This window comes from Meriones unguiculatus, chromosome 2, assembly GCF_030254825.1.
Source record: "Meriones unguiculatus strain TT.TT164.6M chromosome 2, Bangor_MerUng_6.1, whole genome shotgun sequence".
Lineage (NCBI taxonomy): Eukaryota > Metazoa > Chordata > Mammalia > Rodentia > Muridae > Meriones > Meriones unguiculatus.
In genome coordinates, this window is record NC_083350.1 from 100,879,295 (window position 1) to 100,904,884 (window position 25,590).

Sequence of the window (25,590 nt, forward strand, 5' to 3'; positions counted from 1 at the left end):
CCTGGGCTCCTTTTTTTTTTTTTTTTTTTTTTTTTTGCTTTGTTGGTCTCCTTGTGGAGCTCTTGTCCCCTCCAGGTCCTTCTATCTCCCCCATCTTCATAAGGTCAGAGAGTAGGGGAGGAGGACCTCCCCTATCAGTGGACTAGAGGAGGGACATAGAAGGGAAGAGAGATGGAAGGAGGGAACCAGGCAGAGAGGAGGGAGGGGGCTACAGTCAGAATGCAAAGTGAACAAAGTGAATAAACTGTAATAAGTAATAAGAAAAAAAAGAAAAGAAAAAGAGAGAACAGGGCGAGGGTTGTAGCGACAATACCCTGCTAAGCTTACAGACAGGAGCCTGTCAGAGTTTTCCTCTGAGAGGCTCTGCCCATCTCGAAACAGATGCTGAAACTCATAACCAAACATTGGTTGATGCCTAGGGAGTCTTGGGGAATAGTGGAAGGAAAGAGAAAAGGACCTGGAAGTGACAGGAGCTCCACAAGAAAAACAACAGAGCCAACTAACCAGGGGTTTGCTGAGACTGAAGCATCAACCAAGGACCATGCATGAACTGGACCTAGGCCCCCTACAAAGATAGCAAATAAGCAGCTTAGGCTTCAAGTGTGTCCTCTAGTAAGGGAGATAGGGACTGCATCTGACAGGGATCCACTTGCTAGCTTCTAGATCACTTTTGGGACTGCCTTACCAGGCCACAGGGGAAGAGGACATGTTCAGTCCTGATGCAGCTTGATGAGATGGGGTAGATGGGAAAGGCAGCTGCCCTTTTCTAAGGAAAAGGGGAGTGGGAAGGAGAGAGGGGTGGAGCTGGGAGGGGAGGATGGAAGGGGCTACAACAAGGATGTAAAGTGAATAAAATAAATGAATGAGAAAAAAAAGGTAACATCTCAGGACAGATGCAGTCTCGTGTTAACACTGAAGTTAACTCCTGTTAACATACTGACAATTTGCACTTGGTTGGCCTTACCAATAGTTTGATGATAGGAAGAAATGACCAGCCCCAGCTGTGAGTAGGGAAGTTTGCTTTTCTCCACTGAACTAAAAACTCTGAAGTTTTCCTGAGAAAGGTCGGGGGGTATTGACCCGTGCATCTCTTCTGTCCCCAGACAAAACTCCACCTTCCTTGAGTCTAATCGTGTGATGCTTGACGCTCCTTCACCTAAAGGCATGGGTGAGAAATGAAAAATGTTAGATGGAGAAAGAGCAGGAGGGTGGAAAGGTAGAGAAAATGCCAAGGATGGACAGGCTGAGTATAGAGATGGGCTTTCCTGCGATCAGAGGGATGCAGGTTTTTTAGCCCTGGGGTCCAGGATAGATTCTAAAGTCTGTGGCTGTTCAAATTCAGGTAAAGCACTATAAAGGGGCTTCCGTGCCTGCTAGAGCACTGCAGAACGGCAAACAGGCTACAGCACTACAGAAGGACAAACAGACAGGCTAACACACTGCAGACAGAAAGCCAGCAAGGCTAAGGCTGAGCTAATATTCTGCTTCTTCCACAGGCTGGGAAAAGTTAGGTTTGAGTCTGCTTTCTTAAAAATGGTTTTCCATAGTTAGTTCATCTCTGGATCAGAAACATCTTAGAAAGAAGCAACATGAAACGGGAAAAGAGGGATGGAGGAAATCTACCTTGTTAGAACATCAGAGAACACACAGAAAAAAAAAATAGTCCAGGAAAGCCGTGTAAAGGAGCCAAGGAAGAAGATGTGATAGATGCCGATGTCCACAACCTGAGGACTAGGAGTAAGCTACTGAGACTGTATCAGCATCCAGTGAGCATCAGGGTGAGCTGGGAGAACTGTTCTGAGGTGTTATCCTTGATTTTGTAGCTCATGTCTGTCGATATATTTAGCAATTGCAGGAGGTAACTATGATACAGAGAATTAATTTACCATGCTGCCTGGAACACACCAATGGAGCTAGGCTAGCTGGCCAATGAGCACCAGGGAACCACTTGCTCAACGTCAGTGTTGCCTGCATGCTTTGTTTTACATGGGTTCAGTCCTTGTTGTGGTTTGAACACCCCATAGACTCATGTGTTTGAATGCTTGGCCATAGGGAGTGACAGTGTTAGGAGGTGTGGCCTTGTTGGAGTACGTGTGGCGTTGTTGGAGGGAGTGTATCACTGTGGGCTTCGAGGCTCTGCCCAGTGCGGGAAAACACCCAGTCTCCTCCTGGCTGCCACTGCATCAAGATGTAGAACTCTTGGCTCCCCCAGTACCATGTCTGCCTGCACACTACCATGCTTCCCTTCGACTAAGCCTGTAAGCTTAGAGAAATCTGTACCTGTAAGCCAACCCCAATTAAATGTCTTCCTTTATAAGAGGTGTCATGGTGTCACTTCACAGCAATGAAGCCCTAACTAAGCCCTCGTGATTGTATGACAAGCATTCAACCACTGAATTGTCTCCCCAGTGCCCATACTTTGCCCTTATTCACCCCTCCTAACTGCCCTCTCTTGTTCCTTTTGCTGGCCGCTTTCTCCCCTCCAAAGCACCTCTTCTGCTTTCATATCACATGTGTTCCATCATTATTTCTTTCTCCCTGTCCCCTGACCCTGTAAAAGAAATTTTATGGATGCTCATTTTTAAATGAATCAATTTCTTTAAGACTGATAACTGGCATCTGATAAGAGGTTCTGCTTAACTAGGTATGGTTCAATCACCTCCTAAAGGAAAATAATCACAGCTCTGTACCTGCAAAGAAAGCTCCAAGAATCAAAACTTTAATTCACACTATTTTCCTTTAAGTCTACTGTATTCCTGGAAGTTGGCTAGTTAAGCAGAAAGTTTAAAAGCAGGTCAGGTGTCTTGTTTGGAATAACATGTGAGAGAGAGATGATGATGAAATCTACTAGTCAACACAGAAAATGGCTGCCAGCGAAGAAGCATGTTGGGGAGAAAGGATCATGAGGCAGAACATTCGACAGGATGGTAGCCAACCTCAGTACAGATCAAGGGAAAGAGGGAAAATCTTTACCTTGGGTCTGAGCAAGAAATAATGAAAGCAGCTTTCTGCTGTGCCGGACTGATCTGTTATGATATTTGGATTTTTCTAGGGTCTCTCTGAAGCATCTCAAAGTGTCTGCCACATCCACAGGCACACAGACAAGCTGTCTGGCTCGTTTATACTCTGAAATAGAGGAGAAAATATTAGGATGACATGCAATACCAAGCCAATGAGTTCCAAGACAGTTCTAACTCAGAGACCTTCTGGGCTGGGACCCGCAGCTACAGAATTCAAAGACTCCAACCTGTACCAGGCACTTGACACTCAGATGAATTTTTTTTAGCATATTGCAAAGTTCTTTTTTTAAAGAAAAGTTTAAAAATTTTTTATTCTTATGAAATGCAAATAACTTTAGATCTTGCCAATTTTCCTTATGAAGCCTCCTACTTTTTCATAAAAAATGAAATAATCTTCTCTTTTTCAACAACCTCTTCAAAGCCTAGGTGCCTTGGGAAACAGATGCGAGGAGGAAATTAAAAAAAAAAAATCTTGGAGACTGGCAGCTGATCTCAGAAGGGAAGGAAAAGGCAGGCCATGAGAGAGAAAGAGCAGCTGAGGCCATGTGTGGGTCTGGACTTAGTCACTTGTTCTGACCTGTGCCAGAAAGGGGAGCCCAGGAGAGAGATGCTTTGAGATGCTAGGTAGTGAGAGTAGTCCAGGAATTAGACTGGGCTGCAGGTGAGCTGCATAGAGACCAGATGAGGAGTGTGGACTTTCAGGATTCCACATTGAATAGCTCAAGAATTTACTTCTTCAATAAGCCAAACAAGCACAACATCCCAGTAAAAATTTAAGGTCTTGGTAATGTAGCCACTTCCTAGTTAATACAGCACTAAGAGTGTGGCCTCACCCTTAAAAACTTTCCCTCCTAGTTGACTAGATAAGGCTTTCCAACACAGGAGAATTAATGTCAACTTTGCAGAGAGAATCTGATTAAATGATAGAGTGAGGGAAGTCAAAAAGACAAAAAGGCAGGAAAAGACACACTGATATCTCTCCAGCACAAAGTCTAATCAATTATTATGGCTGACTTAATCCTAAAAACAATCACAAGAGATAGAGACCAATAGCACCCTTACTCTACAGATGAGGAAAAAGAAGGTGTAGAGGGGCCTGGAAGATCAGCATCATACTCTGGAACTCAAAGTGGTAGACACAGAAGTATTTTTATGCCAGCGTTAAGACAGACAGACGGTAGAGTTAGGACAAACAGACAGTAGGGATAGTGTGGACTGTGAGACCTAGTGAGCAGACTTAGCAATCCTGAGGCCTTCATTAAAGGAGTTACGTTTATTTTCTCCAATGGGGAATCAGGGACATGCTTCCCAGGAGGACCTGCACCTACAGACAGGTATCTGAGAAAGGTTAGGTACCACCTTTGTTCTCGTAGTCGAGAGGCCGGGGCTGTGACTGTTTCTCCTTCAGCAGAGGCACCGTCTTCTCTCAACTGATTTAGGTTTGTGAAGTGGCTACCAGGGAGCGGCTGCTGAGAGCGGGGGCAGGTGACTTCCTGCCCACTCCATGGGAAATAAAGCATCAAAGCAAGCCAGGGAGATTGGAAGATATTCATCCAGTCCCTACACCAGCGCCCGTCTGCCCACGGAGACCCTCACCCTAGAGATTCTCAATTCCCAGCTCCTTCAAAGAATGCTTGGTCCCCTCTACAGAATCATTCCCAACAGCGTTTTTGCTGTGATTTCTCTTATCTTTAAAAATGAAAAAGATCTCTCTCTTCACTTGTTTCCCCTCAGGCCATCATCCTATTTCTTTGTTCCACTTTCTACCACAAATTTCCCCCAAAAGTTGTCTGCACTCATTGTTTCCCATCCTCTCATTAACTGACTTCAATCAGGAGTCTCCTCTTTGGAACAGAATCTTTCCTCGGCCTAACCAACCATTTTGGCTTTTTTGTTGTTTCTTTTAACCTAACCTCTTGACCTTGGAATCCCAGGCATCAGTTCTTAGATGCCTTTCTTTTCTTCATAATTTATATTCACCCCATAAAGATCTTTCCTGGTCTTGTGTTTAAATATCAATGTTCTGGTGGCTCTTAAATTTTTATCTCGGGTTCTAGCCCCTCCTGAAACTCTCACTCATCTAAAGACCCACACTGCTGTTAGTGCAGACAACTCAATCCTAACATGTCCCCAGCTGGCTTCCTAATACACACATAAAAACACACACATATACACACACAAACACACACACTCCTACTTCCTTCCAGTCTTTCTCAGTAGAAAATAGCTTCATCTTCATAGATGTTCAACCAAAAGCTAGAACCATCCTTAACTCTTTTCCTTTCAGGTTCCAAATCAAATTCACAGCAAGTCAGAAAATGCCTGAAGTCCCACATCCCTCAAGGACTCCTCTCCACTTCCACTATGCCTGGGCCCTGATACCTCCTTCAGAATTAAAGCCTCCCCCTTTATGCCCTAGCTAAGCCTACTATATACCCTCAAAACAGTTTCTAGAAGATTCCTTTTTAAATGTAAACTCTCTTGGGTCACTCTGCTTTAAACCTTTCTCCTAATCCCTCTATCATCTTCAGAAAACACTAAAATTCTTAATACAACCTCCATGACCTTATGGGAACTGACTCCCCCAACTGCTCCGCCTGCCTCGCACTATTCTACCCTTCATTCCCTTATATATCGGGCATGCTCCCAGCCCACGGGCTTAACACAACTGGCTTACTTTGGTCCATTACAGTGGTTATCAGCATATGAGTGGCAACCTCTTTCACAGGGTCCTCATATCAGGTATCCCATCTATCAGATATTTACAGTATAATTCATAGTACTAGCAAAATTACAGCTATGATGTAGCAACAAAAATAATTTTGGGCTGGAGAGATGGCTCAGAGGTTAAGAGCACTGGCTGCTCTTCCAGAGGTCATGAGTTCATTTCCCAGCAACCACATGGTGGCTCACAATCATCTATAATGAGATCTGGTGCCCTCTTCTGGCTTGAAGACATACATGCAAACACACATTGTATATATAATAAACAAAAATAATTTTATAGTTGAGGTAATCACAACATGAGGACCTATATTAAAGCGTTGCTGCATTAGGGAAGTTGAGAACCACTGGTCTAGAACATTGTTCTCTCTGGTATGGTATGTCTCACATTCTAAACGCCTTGAGGTTATTTCCTAAGTGTTAACTTCTCAGTGAGGCCTCCCTCCACCACCTTAGTTACAGAGCATTTTTGTTCCCAGACTATCCCCAAATCACTGTTATGTTCTGACATACGGCATCTTACTTGCTCATTGGAAGTCTCCACAGGGGTGAAGTTCACTGAAGACCAAGGCCTTGTTCATTTTGTCACTACTATTCCCCTAGTACGGGCTACCTGATACATGATAGGTGTTCAAAGGATTCTGTTAACAAATTAATGACTTCGGGTCTTCAAAGATATGTATGTGGCTTGGGCTCATTTTATTGATAATCTCTTTGGTAGGCTAATCTCAGTCCCCCATGTCTACATTCCCAGCAAAGCATACCCTGTATTCCTCATACCCAACCCCTCACACCGCTACCCTTATTTACAACACCTCAGGTTTTGTCGGTGTTTCTCTTTTATCATGCAATTCCTTAGCTTCTGATTTTATTTTCTGCTTAGAAACTGATAAAAGAAGATAAGCAAATATCCCAGTCAATTATGGCTACTGTATCAAACTGCCATATACTGCATGCATTATAAGCAAAAGAAACTCATCTTTCACAGATGTGAAGGCTGGAGGTTTTAAACTGGGTGCCAACATGCCCTCTCTCCTAACTACTGAGTGCTAACTTCAAAAGGTGTCCTTTCACATCCCAAAAAGAGGACTGGTGTGTTCTCCTGTGCTTCCTTCAAAGAACACAATCCCATTTATGAGGACTCTACCCTCATGACCTACAGGTCCCTTAAAGGCCCCACCTCTAATATCCCACTGGGCCTAGAATTTCAGCACATGAATCTTGAGGGGCCAGAAACATGTGCTCCATAACAACAAGCCAAGAGAAAAGATGATGTCTGGAAACTTTCACATATTAGTGAGAGGCACACCCATGAAGTATCAACAGTATGGCTGCCTCAAAAAGACCTGAATAAGTCCACCACCATTTAACATCCCAAATGGATGGGCTCTATCCCTAGATGAAGGGTTACAGAAAATCAGCAACTGTTGAGATGGGGGCGGCAGTTTGAGTCTTCTCCAGAGCAAACCAACCCCCAGCTGGTTATTCAATACCAAGTTGTCAGCCCTAATAACATATAACACATACAAGAATCACTAAATGACTCAACGAGTTGTATTTATATGTGTGTGTGTGTGTGTGTGTGTGTGTGTGTGTGTGTGTGTGTGTGTGACAATAACAATTTTTAAAAAGAGGTCTTAAACTTAAGAGAGGAGGTAGAGAAGAGATTGGAAGGAAGGGAAATGATATGTTTTAATTTTTAAAATAAAAAAATTATGAGAGTTACTTTCTCCAGGCCTAATTTTTAAATAGCCATTAAATTTTGTTGATAACATTCACCTCAGCAGGTTACTGTTTTAACTTGTATGTCAAGTGTCTGGAAAGGTATCTATTGTGGGGTAAATATTTGATATACAGAGAGTCACATCACTACTGTTGCTTACGCAGTTTTAAAACACAGGCTTACACTACCTCACAACATTGTTCAGCATGATGGCAGTCTCCCAAGCTTACATCATCGAGTGACATTAGGTGTCTTTATTTCCTCTTGGCACACCAATGAAACTGCCCAGTGACTTCCTTTTCATAGTGTATCCCTATCATGAATTGTCACATGGCTGTAAGTATGGAGCATACTGGACATCATGTCAGACAATGGAGAAGTAACAACTGAACAGAACATGGAACTGGATCTCATACAACTGACATCCCAGGCTAAACCTTAAAAGTGTAATTAAAATAAACGGTCTGAATGAGCCTCCTGCTGCCCATTTGTCTTTATAGAATTTCTGTTGATACCTGACTCCTCTTTGTGGTTTTCTTAAGCTATTCACTTCAGTTTTTTTTTTTTAATTCACTTTTCCTTTTTCAAGAGTGTTAGTACACCTTTCCCTTGTAACCTAATTAGGGTTCTGGTGGTGGTGATGGTACAGCTGTCTCTGTTTCCATGAGATACACTCATGCAAGTAGAAAGAAAGCATCATGAGTTCCAGGCTCAACCCCATAGGTCTACCTCAAGGAACTGCTCTCTGAAATTTTCCACAGATCATTCCAGAAATTATTTCAAAGTCATTAATAGTGTTCTGATAATTTAAAAATTATAAGAAAGAAGAGTAGAGTAGGGGGTGGGCTATTATGCATTTCACTGTACCCATGCAGAAAGGAAGCACCTGAGTGTTTGGTCTACCAAACCTGAGTGATGGATCTGTTAAAGAAGGAACCTCGAGAGGAGGATGACATCTGCTTTCTACTCACTTGATCACATCCATCCCAATTCCCATAGACATGAATAAAACATACCTGCCAAAGGCTGAAAATTGCAACACAGCCAAGGACTAACCAGCCCTATCGAAGAACTTAAATATCCAATCAGATCAATACTCAAGATAGAGGTCCTGGATGGCATATAAAAAAGTTTCAATAAAAGACACATCTAAATTTGTCTCCCAGATGGGGCCTAATGAGCAAGCAAGCTACTTATCCACACAATAACCTATAAAACAAGTTAGTCTCACTTTTCCAGATCCTGCTGATATTATACAAATTACATATGCATTATTAAATGGCTGAAGGGAGACTAGGATCCTGTTAAATAATGTGAACACCAAATGTCTCTAGGCTCTAGGGCATCACATATTGGCTGTGAAGAGTTAAAAGCATTACCACCAAATGTTTTTATGCCATAAGAAATTCTCAGGTCCTCAAGCTAGGATTCAGTGTGGAACCTATCACAAATGGACTTTGCCTTATAAAAATAAAACTATAATCATTTTATAGAGACATAGCTAAGGCCCAGCATAGTTATAAACATGAGTAGAGCTTAAATTTTTAAAAAAATCCCTCTGCTTACTAGAAATGTTTAATTTTCTTATCTATAATGTGAATATAACAATATCTATCTCCTAAGGCCATGAAAATTTAAAGTTCCAGCTCAGTGTCACCACTGTCATATAGTTTCCTCAAGTTTTTATTTCCTCAGATATGACTATTCTGATCACAGCTCAAACCGTGAATACTTTCAACATAGTTGCAAATCAAGGGGGCACTATACCTTGACTTGATCTGCCTTCCCTTTGGCCCCCCATTCACCTACCCCAACTGTCTTCACAAATATAGTTTAATAAGAGACAACCACAGTGCATTCAGACACATCACATCCATCACCGATTAACATCTCCTGGTGCACAGGACTATGATTTTCCCAGTATGCTGCTCTTCTCCCTTTGATGGGAGTTGTCATTTTGATTATAAGCATGGTTAACATGATTTCTCACGATGGTAGCTAGTCTCTATAGAATGGACACTAAAATAGTAATTGTATTTGAGTGAGGATCTTGAAACAGGGGACATATTCCATCCCCCAAGTTTTGTAGACAAATACAAGTTTAAAAAAGGAAGACTCATACTCCTTGATGAGAAGAGTCATATGTGACTAGAAGGTGATCCTCCAAGTGAGTATGGCTGAGAGGATGGTTGTCTCAGAAAACCCATAAAGGCAGAGTCACCAGTGGCATCCTCTAGGTCCACAATGATCTACAAACATTTCCCTTATCTCTTACTTTCCTCTTTCATTGTGTCCACTCTTGTATTTTTCCTGAACCCTTCGATCTTAGCAACCTTGGCTATGCTTTACACCCCATCATTAAGAAAGTCTCTCTTACCCAATGAGAATGACTTCAACTTCCAGCCTTACAGACTTTCCTGCATGGAGTCTAATTTCTTACCCTTCTTCCCACCTTAACAGAAAGAACACCTCCACCCCCCTGTCTGCACCTTAGTCTCTGCCTCAAGGTCCTTGCTCCATCAAAAGCCATTCTCTTCTGTTGCTAGGCTCCCATCTCTTTGATGGCTCTTATGAATACACTTCTCTTCCTCCAATGTAAAGACACACATAATACGAAATGGAAGGCCAGAAGCTGGTAGAACATTTGCCTAGCATGCGCAAGCCCCACCCCCAGATCCAGGCTTTCTGAAAGGCGATTCACTACCCACTGAATCGCTGCAGATACAACCCAGCACCACCACCCCCAACACAAAGGTTTCCATTGTCCCCCTCATCATTTCCACAGTCACAAAGTTGTCCATTCAGCAAATAGAACCTGTGTCAAGGTGGCTGTTTCATCATGATGTCAGCAGCTCGATATTCAATGTTATTGCACAATAAACGGGCATTTCTTATGGTGAGCTCATGAGATACGAGAGTCACCTGGCACTGTTGGCTAGCCACAGCATGCTCTGACTGCCATTGCTTCCTAAATGTGATGTCCTCAGGTGTATCCTCCACATTAACTCTCCCTGACTTCAACCACCACCAACACAAGACAGAACAGTTCTCCAAGCCAGCTCACTCTTTTTTCTATTAAATTTTTTGTTTATATTTAATTACAATTTATTCACTTTGTATCCCTCCTGTACTTCCCTCCCTCCTCACCTCCCAATTCCACCCTCCCTCCCTTTTCCCCACCTGTGCCCCTCCCCCAGTCCACTGAAAAGGGAGGTCTTCCTCCCCTTCCCTCTAATCCTAGTCTATCAGGTCTCATCAGGAGTGGCTGCATTGTCTTATATAATATAGGATAAACATACTAAAATCTGTATACCTAAGGAAGCTAATCAAGAAGAACGACTCTGGCTAAGATGCTCAATCCCCATTCAGAAAGGCAAAGAGGATGAGCATCAAAGGAGGAAGAAAACAGGGAATAGGACAGAAGCCTACCACAGAGGGTCTCTGAAAGGGTCTACCCTGCAGGATATCGAGGTAGATGCTGAGACTCATAGCCAAACTTTAGGCAGAGTGCAGGGAATCTTATGAAAGAAGTGGGAGATAGAAAGACCTGGAGAGGACAGGAGCTCCACAAGGACAGCAACAGATCCAAAAAGTCTGGGCACAGGGGTCTTTTATGAAACTGATACTCCAGCCAAGAACCACTCGTGGAGATGGCCTGGAACCCCTGCACAGAGGTAGCCCATGGCAGTTTAGTGTCCAAGTGGGTTCCATAGTAATAGGGACAGGCATTGTCTCTGACAGGAACTGATTGGCCTGCTCTTTGATCACCTCCCCCTGAGGGGGGTCAGCCAGCTCACTCTTAATGTCACATTCACACATCCAACCACCTACCCAGTATCTCTCCTCAGCTATCCACCAGCCCCCTGACACATGTCCCTCCTTAGGTATCCAGCAACCACCTTCTCAGTATCTCGTCTCTGGTATCTGCCAGCCATCTATGCAATGCCTCTCTGTGGTATTCATCAGCCGCCTATCCCATGCTTCTTCATGGGCATCCCCCAGCCACCAGCCACTATGCCTCTACACAAGCATCCAGGCAAAGTCAGAAATGCAACAGCACCCCTTTCCTCTGACCTGTGCTCCTTTGGTTGGTTTCTAGTCTGGGTGAAGATGTCATCATCCACCCAGGCACCTGCTGAAGATCCCATGACAATGTGAGCTCCTCCTATCCTCGTCAGAACAACATGAAGTCCTGTGGTCTTCCTTTCCCTTTCTTTTATGTCTGTTCCCTCTCTAACTCCTCAGCTGCAGGCCTCCATTCATATCTAAGGCAGGAGTGGCAACTCTCTGGCTTCCGCCTGGGCTCCTTTGAACCTATTTCTACATTGCTGCAGAAGATTCTTTGAAGAGATCATTTGACTCCTCCCTGCATCCTCTTGCCTGGCTCCCATCTACTCTCCAGATAAACCTGAGGCCCTTCATCCTGCTGTCTATATATATTTTATTGCCTACTTCCTGCCATCCTTGCTGACTTTTGCCACCCTGTAGTCCTCAAAGGAGGATACTAGCTTTTCACTATTGCAATTTATAGCAAGAGAGATGGTAATAATATTATCAATTACAATCCTTACCTTATTGATCTCCTTCAACCTACCATAAACTCTTCTCTGACAAATTTATAATCTCATTCATCTTCTAATTCTTGATACCTTATGACAGCATTTGTAACAGATACTCAGTGTTTGCTAAGTGACTGGATAGCTGGAGGACCAATTTGACAAATAGCTGTATGAGACTAATGACACATCTACACAGAAGATTAGTAGATAAATAACAAGTGAAAGAATTTTAATATCCTAAAAGGAAGATTATGCTCCCAGAAACATAGACACTTGAGAAGCACAATACAGTGCAGGTTTTATTTTCATTCTCATCTTTTTCTTTAAAGAAGTATTTTGTTTAAACATGATTAGTTTTGTTTGGGTTTAGATTTATCTGTATATATATATATATATATATATATATATATATATATATATATATGTGTGTGTGTGTGTGTGTGTGTGTGAGAGAGAGAGAGAGAGAGAGAGAGAGAGAGAGAGAGAGAGCATGCCATATATGCAAAGATACCCACAGAGGCCAGACAGAAAAGAGTGTTAAATTGCCTGGAGCTGCAGTCACAGGCAGTTATGAATTATGCAATGTGGGTGCTAGGAACCAAACTCGTAGCCTCTGAAACGAAAGCAAGCTCTCTTAACTGATGAGACATCTCTTCAGTCCCTCTATTTTCTTCTTAGTCTGTTGCCTCAATACTTCAAGTTGCACCGGCAAAAAACATTCTGGAGTCTCATCGGCTAAAAACAAGTGTCTTAGCTAGGATTTTATTGTTGTGAATAGATGTCATGACCATGACAATCTTCTAAAGGAAAACATTTAATTGGGACTTCTTACAGTTCAGAGGTTTAGTCCACTCTCAGGAAGTATGGTGGCACACAGGCAGACAAGGTGTTGGAGAAGGAGTCAAGAGTTCTACATGTGGAGCAGCAGGCAGCAGGAAGAGAGAATGACACCAGGCCTGGCCTGAGCTTCTGAAACCTCAAAGCCCCATCCCCAGTGACAAACTTTCTCCAACAAAACCACACCTACTCCAACAAGGCCATGACTTCTAATAGTGTCACTCACTATGGGCCTATGTAGGCCCATCAAGTAAGTCAAAGTACTTCAAAGCCTTCTTCAGATCCCTGATTATAAGACTGTAATCCCAACGACTTACCATGGCATAATCAGTAGAACCCTGTACACTGAAGAAGGAAGCTCCTGTTGGAATAATATTGTCAGATAAACACACACACACACACACACACACACACACACACTTAAGAAAAAATGAGTTCCTAAAAAGATAAAAGTAGAAAAATATGCACAAAGTAGACTTTTCTCATTCATTCTCCTTTTCCCTTCACCTTATGAAAATAATTTTAAGCTTATAAAAGTATTTAATCATCATGGTAGGACATTTACAGCAATATAAAATGATAACTATCAAATGGTTTATTTTCAAGTAAACCTGAGAAATAGATTTTACTCGCAATCATGGAAGTGTTGACTTACAGAACATGATGGCAAACAAAGGAAACTGAGTTAAAACTGGGTCTGACCAGAAAAGATGAGCATCTTCAGCACATCAGAACTGTTTTCTAGATCATCCAGTGTCTTGGGTGAAGAAGGGTCGATTGTGAGCTGCTTCCCAATGAAGTTTCGGCAGGTTATCTTAAAAAGATGAGAATAGACATTACTTAGGCATGAGTAGTTTAAAGTCTGAGTCACTTGAAACGTTTGTCTCAGTTTCTGTCAAGATAGATGTGAAACAGTATTACAAATAAAAGCTGGTGGAATGGCACTCAGTCATGAGGACTTTGGGGAAAATACAGCTACATAATTGTCCATATTTCTCTTGTACCCAGCACAGCTGGGAGAGCTTTGGGGAGATGATGTGCAACAATTAGAATACAGTTTTCTGACAGTCTATAAATTCACTCATCTAAATATATATTACATTATGTGAGTTGAATCACATTTCAAATACAGGCTTCTCTTCCAAAGGCAGATTTGGTTCCATCCTACTCACAATTAATGCAATTTTAACCTCCCTGATGAAGTTTTTCAAAACTAATTGCTTCTACAGTATTTCGACAATTTCTTGAACAGATGTTTGAATCCTCAAATTGTACAATATGTGAAAACAGAAAAGTGTTTAGATAAAAGGAAATTCTGTTAAAGAGCTCAAGACCCTGTTCCCTCCATGTCTCTCCTCCCATCCCTTGGCTAATCCCAACCAATCACTCAAGATACAGCTGCCTCAAGGTCCAGTCTGGTGAAGAGGTGGCTTCATTACCCCTTATGGGCAACAGAGCCTGATAAGACGCAAGCGCCTTCCCACAGTTTAATAAACCACACCTTGTCTATCCTCTCTCCAGATTCTTTAAATAATTATTTATTGAAAGCCAGTGTTTATTGAAAGCACTGTTACACACTGAAAGGACAATGTAGCAGAAGAGAGCAAAACAAGGGAACATTTCTATTCTCCAGGAGGGTGTTCCAGTGTGTTATAAGAACAAACAAAATGCTGAAAGGCTTAAAGTAGCACTTTAAAGACTTTTAGGTGCTCTGGAGGAATGGTGCGAACAGACACATGGTTTTAAATATGAGAGAGTGAAGGAAAAGTTTAGCCAAGAGTATGAAAGGTGGGGGGGGAGGTGGGCAACAGTGTGGGCATGTGGAGGAAAGCACATTCTAAGCAAAAGCAATAGAAGATGGAATGACCCAGATGTGAGAATGTCTTAAGGAATAATGTGGCCGAAACCTGCAGCTACAGAGGGCTATAGGACACCTAGCCCACAGGTGCTATGTAATCCCAACACACAAGAGGTAGACACTGGAGGACCGCTTTAAGTTCAAGGCCAGCCTAGTCTGCGTAATGAGTCTCAGGCCAGCCACGACTGTATAGACCCTGACTCAAGAAGATTCAAATAAAAATTAAAGACGTTATGTAGTATAAGGTATAGTAAGGCCATGAAGAAGAAGCTTACTTCATTCTACATCTAATGGGAGGCTCTTGCAGGATTGTAATCTACAGCCCGACTTGGGTTTTCAAAGGGCTGTTTTGTTCACTGAATGTGGAGTAGACTACAGGCTAGAGAGGGTACAGGGTAATTTCAAAGTCACTAACTTGAGCAAATACACCAACAGTGGGATGAGAGCAATGGTCAGTGCTGACAATGGGTCAGAGTCTGGTTCCATTTTGAGGACTCGGGATTTGGAAACCAATCCAAAGTAGGGTTTGAAAACAGGGAAGGGGTCACAGGTGCCACCGTGGTGTCTGTGCTGAGCGGTTTGGACAGGGCTTCATCACCCGACAAGGTCTTTGAAGATCAGGTTTGTTTGTCATCTACTAAGCATGAGAAGTGCTTTAAACATCGGAGAGAAGACAGCAGGATTAGGCAGGGTGTGGATCCGCTACTTAGGGCTAACCTTTTAAGGAGGAAGGGCAGGAAGGTGTCCATTTTGTAGCATACCCAGCTTCGCTCTGATCCTTCATAAATCAAGCACTGACCTAGCTAATGCCATGACAGGCTTCTTCAGAAACTAACTACAGTCCCTAGTCAGCTAACTTTAAGCTAGAATGACTGTCCTTGGAGGGCCTGGCCTACTCACAGGTGTCCTTAACATGCCATTGATCTCCACAGCCCCACTTACCAAGCAGCCGCTGCACCTACAATCAGCCTGTCTCTGCAAAGCAGGCACTCAGACTGATTTCTAACCACTGAAAAGAATGAGCAGGAGGGGAGGCACTTGGCCCCGAAGAGCTTCTGAGAGAACAAAAGACAATAGAGCTCTCACTGGAATCCCACACACTGGTGTAAGCAGGAGCCAGACACAGGCCAGAGCCTTCGAGAAAGCGGAGTCAGATGAGGCGCAAATTCACATTTGTTCAGTTAGTCAACTGAAAAGTTGACAAATCTCTCTTCCTCCATCTCCATCGAGATTACCATGGTTTCTGTGAGCCCTGACCATTTTCACCTTCATGGGCATAGTACACCACTTAAAATATATGTGCTAAAATGTATATCTTGGGCTAGAGTGATGGCTCAGTGGGTAAGAGCACTGTCTGCTCTTCCAGAGGACCTGGGTTCAATTCCCAGCACCCACATGGCAGCTCACAGCTGTCTGTAACTCCATTTGCAGGGGATTCAACACCTCCATGCAGACATACATGCAGGCAAAACACCAATACATGTAAGATAAAATAAATTAAACACATAAAAATCTCATGACTGGGTTGGGCTAAGTACAAAAATATTCATAGTAAAAATTAAAACATATTGCTTTGTCCTAAAAGCTACTTTTTCCCCCTATTTTAAAATAAACTCAAACATAAAGCAGGCCCCTGAAAACTATTGTGGGGTCTAGATTCCATTCTCATTGCTTTTAAGGAGTTTGTCAGCTGTGACCTGAATGTAAGATTCTTAACTTCTGGCTTTGCTTTATCTGGAAAGCTCTGCCCAAGAACAAGCAAGCCATCAATAACATTTGTGGATCTGGATGGAGGGTACCCAAATGAAAACATCACTTATCTGGCACCTAAGTCCTTCCCTTTCATCTGTGTGCAAAGTGGAAGCCATGGCTGCTTAGAAAAAAGTTAACTTACCTTCTGTCCATTATCAGTCTCGTATCTGGCACAAGCCTGCTGGGAGACATCCGGGCCACCGAACTTTCGTATCCTCAGGAGCAGCTGACGCTGTGCGTATACCAGCAGTGGGGTCACTTGCTCTGTGTACCTCTCACTGGGCCCCGGTAAAGGATACATTGAAAAGTTAGCTAAAGCTAAAAGACCATCCCCCTCCCCAAAGAAGTCTGTCACTTTTAGTTGCCTTTGCGGTCGGACATACTGTGAAATGATGTTGAACTGAATGGCGAGAGACACCAGTGTTTCCCACTTCTCCACTTGGTATAAAACCTCCAGAGACTTTAACACAAAGTCATGGATCCATTTCAAGTCGACCACATTGACATCATCCAAAGGATGCTCGAAGGTCAGGCTGGAACCTCCATTTTCGTGTTTGATGTTCCCGTAACAGCTGGGAACACTGAACTCGCCTCTCTCTTCGATTGGCTGTGAGAAGCACAAGGAAATAAGGTGCCCAGTTGAAGGTAAGTTGTTGGCTTTGTTTTTTTCCTGGTAAATAAATGTGACAGTGCAACATGGGAAGGAACTAAATGAAGAGGGGACGGGAGACGGTGCTGTGTAATGAAACCTTCAGGAAATGAACTGGATCTGTGTTCTGCTGATGGTGTGGCTGCTGATGGTGTGGAATGTGGTAGTGCGACTGAGTTTTTAGTTTTGCTTGGTCTCAACTTTTCAGCTGTTAACTGACTTAATGACAGTTAATATTTACCAGGCGGCAGAGGCAGAGATCTCGTCTTTGTATTTGTTTATTGTTGATTTAAGGGAGGACATTAAACCAACGTGATAGAACTTTTATGAAAAGCATGTAGTTTGTACAAATGATAGTCTTTGCTGGTATGTTGGGTACTTTACCTGGCATGTAGAATCCTACACCCAATTGCTAAATATAAAAGTCAATTTTATGGATGTTTCTTAGTGATTGTGATGAAACCCCAAAAGCAACTTGGAGTAGAAAGGATTTATTTGGCTTACATTTCCACATCACTGTTCATCCTTGAAGGAAGTCAGGACAGGAACTCAAGAAGGGCAGGAACCTAAAAGCAAGAGGCCATGGAGGGGTGCTGCTCACTGGCTTTCTCTCCATGGCTTGCTCAGCCTGCTTTCTCCTAGAACCCAGGACCACCAGACCAGGGATGGCACCACCCACAATTGACTTGTCCCTCCCCTGTCAATCAATAATTAAGAAAATGACCTATAGGCTTGCCTATAGCTTGGTCTTATAAAGGCATTTTCTCAATTGAGGTTCAGATTAAAAAGTTACTATTTTAACTACAATTGTGCTCATTTCCCATGAGACCCAATGCATTTGTGTCTTCCTCTGAAAATGTCTGCAGCAAAGCAAAGTGTATCAGGTCTAAGGACCAGGCTACAGCTCAAAACACCCAACGTGGGTCAGCCCTTTCTGTCTTGGTGGCTTACTAAGAGAGGGAAGGCATTAGCAGAGGTGGAGGCTGAGTAAGAGCCACTCCTTCAAGCTAGAAGATCATGACTTTGGCTAGTCGTTTGGCTGTGGAGGATCAGAGAATGAAGAGCTGCTGGAACCGGTATTGTTCACATGAGGTTTACCCCTTATACAGTGCCAGCGCATGGAGTGTGCTCAAAGGAAACCGTGACCTGAGTTATGAGCCCAGTTCCCAATCCATTGAGTCATGTATGTGTGTAAGGGGCTAGCCCCATCTCCTTTCTCTCAGATCTCCAAGTGAAGGCCTCGGCAGCTGTCTTCCTCTTGTTGGCCTGTCCCATTCAGCACTTTCTGGATTTGCTGTGCTTACATACTATGTCATGTGCCAGATTTATTTCTAGGATGAAGGATAAGGAAGTCCTCAGAGGAGACCATATGTTCCAATACAGAGTGCACTAACAAGGCTGGGATTCTATCTCAGAGTATCTTATTCAGCATTCATCTCCCTATTGACTCCAACCTGACAGGCGGGGGGCGGGGGGGGTATTATATGTAACCAAAGAAGCAAATAGAGCTGACATATCAGGGCCGAATTAGCATGTGAAGAGTAGGGGTTTTACTGTGATCACGGTCTAAAGTTTTTTTTTACAATAAATTTATATTTTTATATTAATTGCAGTTTATTCACTTTGTATACCAGCTGTAGCCCCCTCCTTCATTCCCTCTCAGTCTCCTGTCCTCCCTCCCTCATCTTTTCCCATTCCCCTCTCCAAGTCCACTGATAGGAAGGGTCCTCCTCCCCTTCCATCTGACCCTAGAATATCAGGTATCATCAGGACTGGCTGCATTGTCCTCCTCTGTGGCCTGGTAAGGCTGCTCTCCCCTGTGGGGGGGGGAATTAAAGAACCCGCCACTGAGTTCATGTCAGAGACAGTCTCTGTTCCCCTTACTAGTGCACCCACTTGGGACACTGAACTTCCATGGGCTAGATCTGTGCAGAGGTTCTAGGTTATCTCCATGAATGGTCCTTGGTTGGACTATTAGTCTCAGAAAAGACCCTGTGCCCAGATATTTTGGTTCTGTTGCTCTCCTTGTGGATTTCCTGTCCTCTCCAGGTCCTACTATCTCCCCCTTCTTCCATAGGATTTCCTGTACTCTGCCCAAAGTTTGGTTAAGAGTCTCAGCATCTGCTTTGATACTCTGCTGGGTAGAGTCTTTTAGAGGCCCTGTCCTGTTCCCTGTTTTCTCCCTCTTCTGATGTCCATCCCATTTGCCTTTCTGAGTACGTATGGAACATCTAACCCAGGGTCCTCCTTCTTGCTTAGCTTCTTTAGGTGTACAGATTTTAGTATGTTTATCCTATCTCATAGATGTAGTATCCACTTATAAGTGAGTATATAGTGTGTGCATCTTTCTGCTTCTGGGATACCTCAGTCAGGATGATCTTTTCTAGATCCCACCATTTGCCTGATTATTTCAAGATTTCCTTGTTTTTAATTGCTGAGTAGTATTCCATTGTATAAAAGTACCACAATTTCTGTATCCATTCCTCCATTGAGGGACATCTGGGTTGTTTCCAGGTTCTGGCTATTACAAATAAAGCTGCTATGAACATGGTTGAACAAATGTCCTTGTTGTGTACTTGAGCCTCTTTTGGATGTATGCCTAAGAGTGGTATAGCTGGATCTTGAGGAAGCACTATTCCTAGAGTTTTAAGGATTTGGTATGTGTCATATGCAATTCTTTAAGATGCTTTGCTAAAGACAACTTAAAGTGCTTAGAACAGCAGAGGAAGTAATAATAAGACTCTGTACACCTTCTATGAGCTCCAATAGCTTTCAAGTTTTAGGGTATACTCACTTACTTTATTATTTTTAATTATATCCCAGAAATTAGACTAACTGATCTATAAATATTTCAACATGATCTCTAAAGAGTGAAGGATTCATTTTAAAAAATCATAAGATTATTATCCTACTTTTAAGAAAGACAAAAATAATGGCTAAGAAGATGGTGCAGCGGGCAAAAGTGCACATTCCCCAAGAGGGGGACAGAAGTCCAAATCTTCAGAACCCATATAAACACCTGCAGCATCTGTGGCTCTAGGGTAAAGATAGGGGCGGACACAGAAGTGCGAGGACCAGCTAACCTGACGTATGCAGCCCCGCAGCAAAACAGCAACGAGGCCTTGGCTCAAACAAGGCAGAAAGCAAGGATTAGCATGTGAGGGAGTGTGTCCTCTGACCTCCACATGCAGTCACACACCTGCAAACACATGTACATGGATACATATCACACACACACACACACACACACACACACACACACACAGGGAAAGAGAGAGAGCAAAATCTCTTAAAATAGTTCTTCAATAACCACACTGAAAATGTTCCCATTTCTTGCAATGAGATTTACACAAGGCCCAAGCACTGCCATTTCGTTATGATTTCATCTCCCTTTTCAAAATTTCATTTTGTTGTTGAAGAAACCATGTTGTTTCCCAGAGAGCTCCCAAGGGCTTGATTCTGTTGATTGCATTCCTAAGGCTTTCTCGGAAATGTTCCTCTGTCAGCTACATTTGTGTCAACTGTGAGGCCTGAATGCTTCATCTGATTAGTTTGGGATTTTTTTCTGACTGGTGTGCATTCCAGACCACTCTTCCTCCACTTGACTCATCCACTAAGAACTGACAAATCTTGAGACTGCCGTTCCAACCTTTCTTCATTTACCTGAATGCTTGCAGTTAAAAAGTTTTCCCCACAGTTAATAGAGGCAGGATAACCCCTGGCCTCTTTTATTGAAAAAAACAAAAATGGAGTTTAAAGACATTTTAGATGCTTGCTGCTGGGGTCCTTTTAATTTCACTGCATCCCTTGTCATTTTTTAACATTTGTATGTGCTCTTCCTTAGATTCTCCATGTGTACCATTGACACACTGCCTTCTTCCTGCCAATTCCATAGCTTTACCAAGCCTTCATTTGGGTGGTAAGTACTGAACAATCAGTTTGTTTTAAAGACCTGCTAGGGTGGTGGAGGCTAGAGCCAAAAAGATCTCTTTCCTTTGCTTTCACTTATAAAGTTTAGAACCATCGACATTTTTTAAAATGCCTTTGGATTTCCATGGATCAACAGATCAAGCTGAGAATAACTGATAGCTGGACTTCCTGATCATGAAGAGGAAAGATCTCTCTTCCTTTCCTTGGGTCCACCTTAGCTTCGTCTTTTGTTGATTAGAGTTTTCAACGTGGATATTCTACTCCAGTTGACCGATAATCAGCGACTTCTACTGCTTTCACTTCTTGGCTGTTGTGAACAGTGTTGCAATAAATACAGGTGTGTAGGTGCCCCACTGATAAGACATATTTCATTGGCTATAAGCTCTCTGGCAGGACTTCCAGACCATGCTGAAGTTAATAGTTGAGGAACCTCTGTCCCGTTTTTACAATATCTTCACCAATTTCCAGTTGTACCAACAGTAAGCAGCCCCCTCCATTTCCTCCATGCCATTATCACCACCCATCATCTTCTGTAATTCTTAAATAACCATTACCCCAACTGGGAGAGGTGGCAGCTTGGTTTAATACTGACTTGACTCTACCTGCTGATCAATGATGCTGAGAATTTTATTTTTTAAAATACTTATTTTTTTTTTACAATTTATTCATTATATATCCCAAATGAAGTCCCCTTCCTCAACTCCTCCCAGTCCCACCCTCCCTCCTACTTTTCTCCTATCCTCTTCCCCTAGTCCACTGAAAGGGGGAGTTCTCCTTCTCTGCCACCTGCCCATAGTTTATCAAGTCTCATCAGGACTGCCTGGATCCTCTTCCTCTGTGGCCTGGCAAGGCTGCACTCCCAGGGGCAAGCAATAAAAGAGCAAGCAACTAAGTTCATGACAGAGGCAGCATCTGCTCCCCTTACTCGGAAACCCACATGGAGACTGAGCTACCAATCAGCTACATCTGAGCAAGGCATCTAGGTCCTCTCCATGCATCGTCCTTGGTTGGTGCATCAGTTTCTGCAGGACCCCCTGGGCTCCGACTTAGCTTTGTTGGTCTCCTTGTGAGGCTCCTGTCTCCTCCATGTCCTTCTATATGTTCCCCCTTCTTCCATAAGACTACACTCTGCCCACAGTTTGGCTATGAGTCTCAGCATCTGCCTCAATCCTGCTAGATAGAGCCTTTCAGAAGACACTTTATAGTAGGCACCCATCTTGTTTCCTGTCTTCCACTGCTTCTGGTGTCTATCCTGTTAGCCATTCTGAATGAGATTTAAGCATCCTCCCTCAGGTCCTTCTTACTGTTTAGCTTCTTTAGGTCTGTAGATTTTAGTATGGCTATCCAATATTATAGGGCTAATATCCACTTATAAGTGAGTGTACACCATGCATGTCTTTCTGTTCTGGGTTACCTCACTCAGAATGATTTTTTTTTCTAGTGCCATTCATTTGCCTGTAAATTTTGTGATTTTCCTTGTTTTTAATAGCTGAGTAGTATTCCATTGTGTAAATGTGCCACAATTTCTCTATCCATTGCTCTGTTGAGGAACATCTAGGTTGTTTCCAGATTCTGGCTATTACAAATAAAGCTGTTATGAACATAGTTGAGCAAATGTCCTTGTTGAATGGTGGGGCATCTTTTGGGTGTATGCCCAGGAGTGGTATAGATGGATCTTGAGGTAGCACTTTTCCCATTTTTTGAGAAAGTGCCAGACTGATTTCCAAAGGGGTTGTACAAGTTTGCACTTCCACCAGCAATGGAGGAGGGTTTCCCTTTCTCCGCATCCTCTCCAGCATGTGTTGTCACTTGAGTTTCTGATCTTAGTCATTTTAACTAGCATAAGATCTGTCTCATTGTTGTTTTGATTTGCATTTCCCTGATGACTAAGGATGTTGAACATTTCTTTAAGTGTTTCTCTGCCATTTGATATTCCTTTGTTGAGAATTCTCTGTTTAGCTCTGTACCCCATTTTTTAATTGGATTATTTGGTTTTTTTGGTGTACAATTTCTTGAGTTCCTTATATATTCTGGAGATTAGCCCTCTATTGGATGTAGGGTTGGTGAAGATCTTTTCTCAGTCTGTAGGCTGTTGTTTTGTTCTGTTGACAGTGTCCTTTGCTTTACAGAAGTTTTCAGTTTCATGAGGTCCCATTTATTGATTATTGATCTTAGAGCCTGAGCTGTTGGTGTTCTGTTCAGGAAGTTGTCTCCTGTGCCAATGAGTTCAAGGCTCTTCCCCATTTTTTCTTCCAACATATTTTAGTGTGTCTGGTTCTATAGACCTTGAGAGAAAAATTCTCAACTTCCTTTGGAAAAACAAAAAACCCAGAATAGCTATAACAATCCTCTACAATAAAATATCTTCCCTACAGACTATCAAAGCAGATGCTGAGCCTGATGATCAAATGTTGGGCAGAGTGAATGGAATTTTATGTAAGAAGTGGGAAATGGTAAGAGCTGGAGAGGACAGGGTCTCCACAAGGAGAGCAACAGAACAAGAAAATTTGAACACAGGGAACTTCCCAGAGACTCATACTCCAACCAAGGTCTATTCATGGAGATAACCTAGAACCCCTGCACAGATGTAGCCCATGGCAGTTCAGTGTCCAAGTGGGTTACATAGTAATGGGAAGAGGGACTGCCTGTGACATAATCTGATTGGCCTGCTCTTTGATCATCTCCCCCTGAGGGGGGAGCAGCCTTACCAGGCCACAGTAGAGGACAATGCAGCCACTTTTGATGTGAACTGATAGACTAAGATCAGAAAGGAGAAGAGAACCTCCCCTATCAGTGGACTTGGGGAGTGGCATGCATGCAGAAAGGGGAGGGAGGGTGGGATCAGGAGGGGAGGAGGGAGGGGCTTATGGGGGGATACAAAATAAATAAAGTGTAATTAATAAAATAAAAAAAACAAATAAAATATCTTCTGGATCTCCATCCCTTATCTCAAGCTGTACTATAGAGCAACAGTAATAAAAACTCCATAATACCAGTGTAGAAACAATGGTGGATGGATGGAATCGAACTGAAGACCCAGAAATAAACCCACACACCTAAGGACATCTGATTTTTGACAAAGATGCCAAAAACCACACAATGGAAAAAAAGATAGCATCTTCAGCAAACTGGTCTAACTGGATGTCCACATGTAGAAAAATGCAAATTGACCTACGTCTATTACCCTGCACAAAATTAAAGTTCAAGTGGATCAAAGACCTCAACATAAAACCAGATCCCAAGCATTTTAAAATTACCTTTGGAATATTTGTATGTCTTTTTCTATTTGTTTATATATGTATTTATTAATGAATATGTCTGTGTGTACATAATGTATGGAAAGTAGGCATGTGTGCCATGGTATGCCTATGGGGGTCAGAGGACAATTCTGTGGAGTCAGTTCTCTCCTTCCACCTTTGCATAAATTCTAGGAATTAAACTCAGGTCACTAGGCTTATATGTGGCAAAACCTTTATGTGCTGAGCTATTTTGCCAGCATAAGAATGTCTTATCTTGAAAAATGTTTATTTAGATCCATTGCTTATTTTCAATCAGCCTATTTAGATTTCTTGTTTTGCTATTTAGCTGAGTTTCAAACACACTTTGATGCTGATTCTTTATCACATCTACAGTTAGAAAATAGTTTTTCCAGACAGTTTTCTTTTTTTTTCTTTTGAAAGAATGGTGCATACATATATGTGTGTGTTCACGTGTATGAGGGGGCATGTGTGTGGTACATATGCATGTGTATGCGTATGTGCAGAGGGTGAAACTGAGTTTTCTCAATCTCTCTCTACATTAAATATTGAGATGGAGCTAGTCCAGCCATCAGGCTTGCTGCAGGGATCCCTTTTGCACTTTTTATACAATAATATTCCAGGAAGTCCACCACGCCTGCTTGGCATGGGTCCTGGAGGTCCGATCTCCAATCTTCACACTTGTGTGACAGCACTTTGCCCTCTGAGCCATCTTTCCAGCCCTAAGTTATCTCTTAATTCTCCTGATTGTTTTACTTGCTGTTTAGAACCTTTTGAGTTGGATGTAATCCTATAGATGAAAGATTTACTAAGCCTTAAAATATTGTAAACTCACGTGGTTTTTTTTTCACTTCCTTTCCCATTTCAAAGCTGTATGTTTCCAATGTGGCTTATTCTGCCTTTTCATGTTTATTATTTTTGATGATATATTTCTTCCCACATTTATATTTTCTTCCCATAATTATTAATGTTACAAAGCACCTGAATCTTTATTATATAATTTCTTTTTTTTCCCTTTAGTTGAAAATATTTTTTCTTACTTAGTGTATCTTGACTACATTTCCCTCTCCCTCTACTCCTCCCAGTTCCTCTTCACCTCCCTTCCCATTCAGATCCACCTTCTTTCTTTCTCTCACTAAAAAACAAACAGGTTTCTAAAGGACAATAAGAAAATAAAATATAATAAGATGAAACAAAAACTAATACAATGGAATTGGGAACAAACAAAAGAAAGAAAAGAGTCCAAGAGAAGACACAAAAAAATAGAAACCCATTAGTTTG

At 42.4% G+C, this 25,590-nt stretch overlaps 1 protein-coding gene across 1 annotated transcript in view; it reads right to left on the reverse strand.

Annotated features, from left to right (window-relative positions):
• Nucleotides 1–25,590, reverse strand: part of Cfap54 (cilia and flagella associated protein 54) — a 339,812-nt gene that overhangs the window by 159,929 nt on the left and 154,293 nt on the right. Inside the window, exons 40-44 of the mRNA XM_060377920.1 lie at nucleotides 16,857–17,080; nucleotides 16,616–16,751; nucleotides 13,566–13,677; nucleotides 2,974–3,126; nucleotides 965–1,156 (exon numbers count right to left, since the gene is read on the reverse strand). Of these exons, the coding sequence (XP_060233903.1) occupies nucleotides 965–1,156; nucleotides 2,974–3,126; nucleotides 13,566–13,677; nucleotides 16,616–16,751; nucleotides 16,857–17,080 (817 nt within the window). The remainder of the gene's footprint in view (nucleotides 1–964; nucleotides 1,157–2,973; nucleotides 3,127–13,565; nucleotides 13,678–16,615; nucleotides 16,752–16,856; nucleotides 17,081–25,590) is intronic.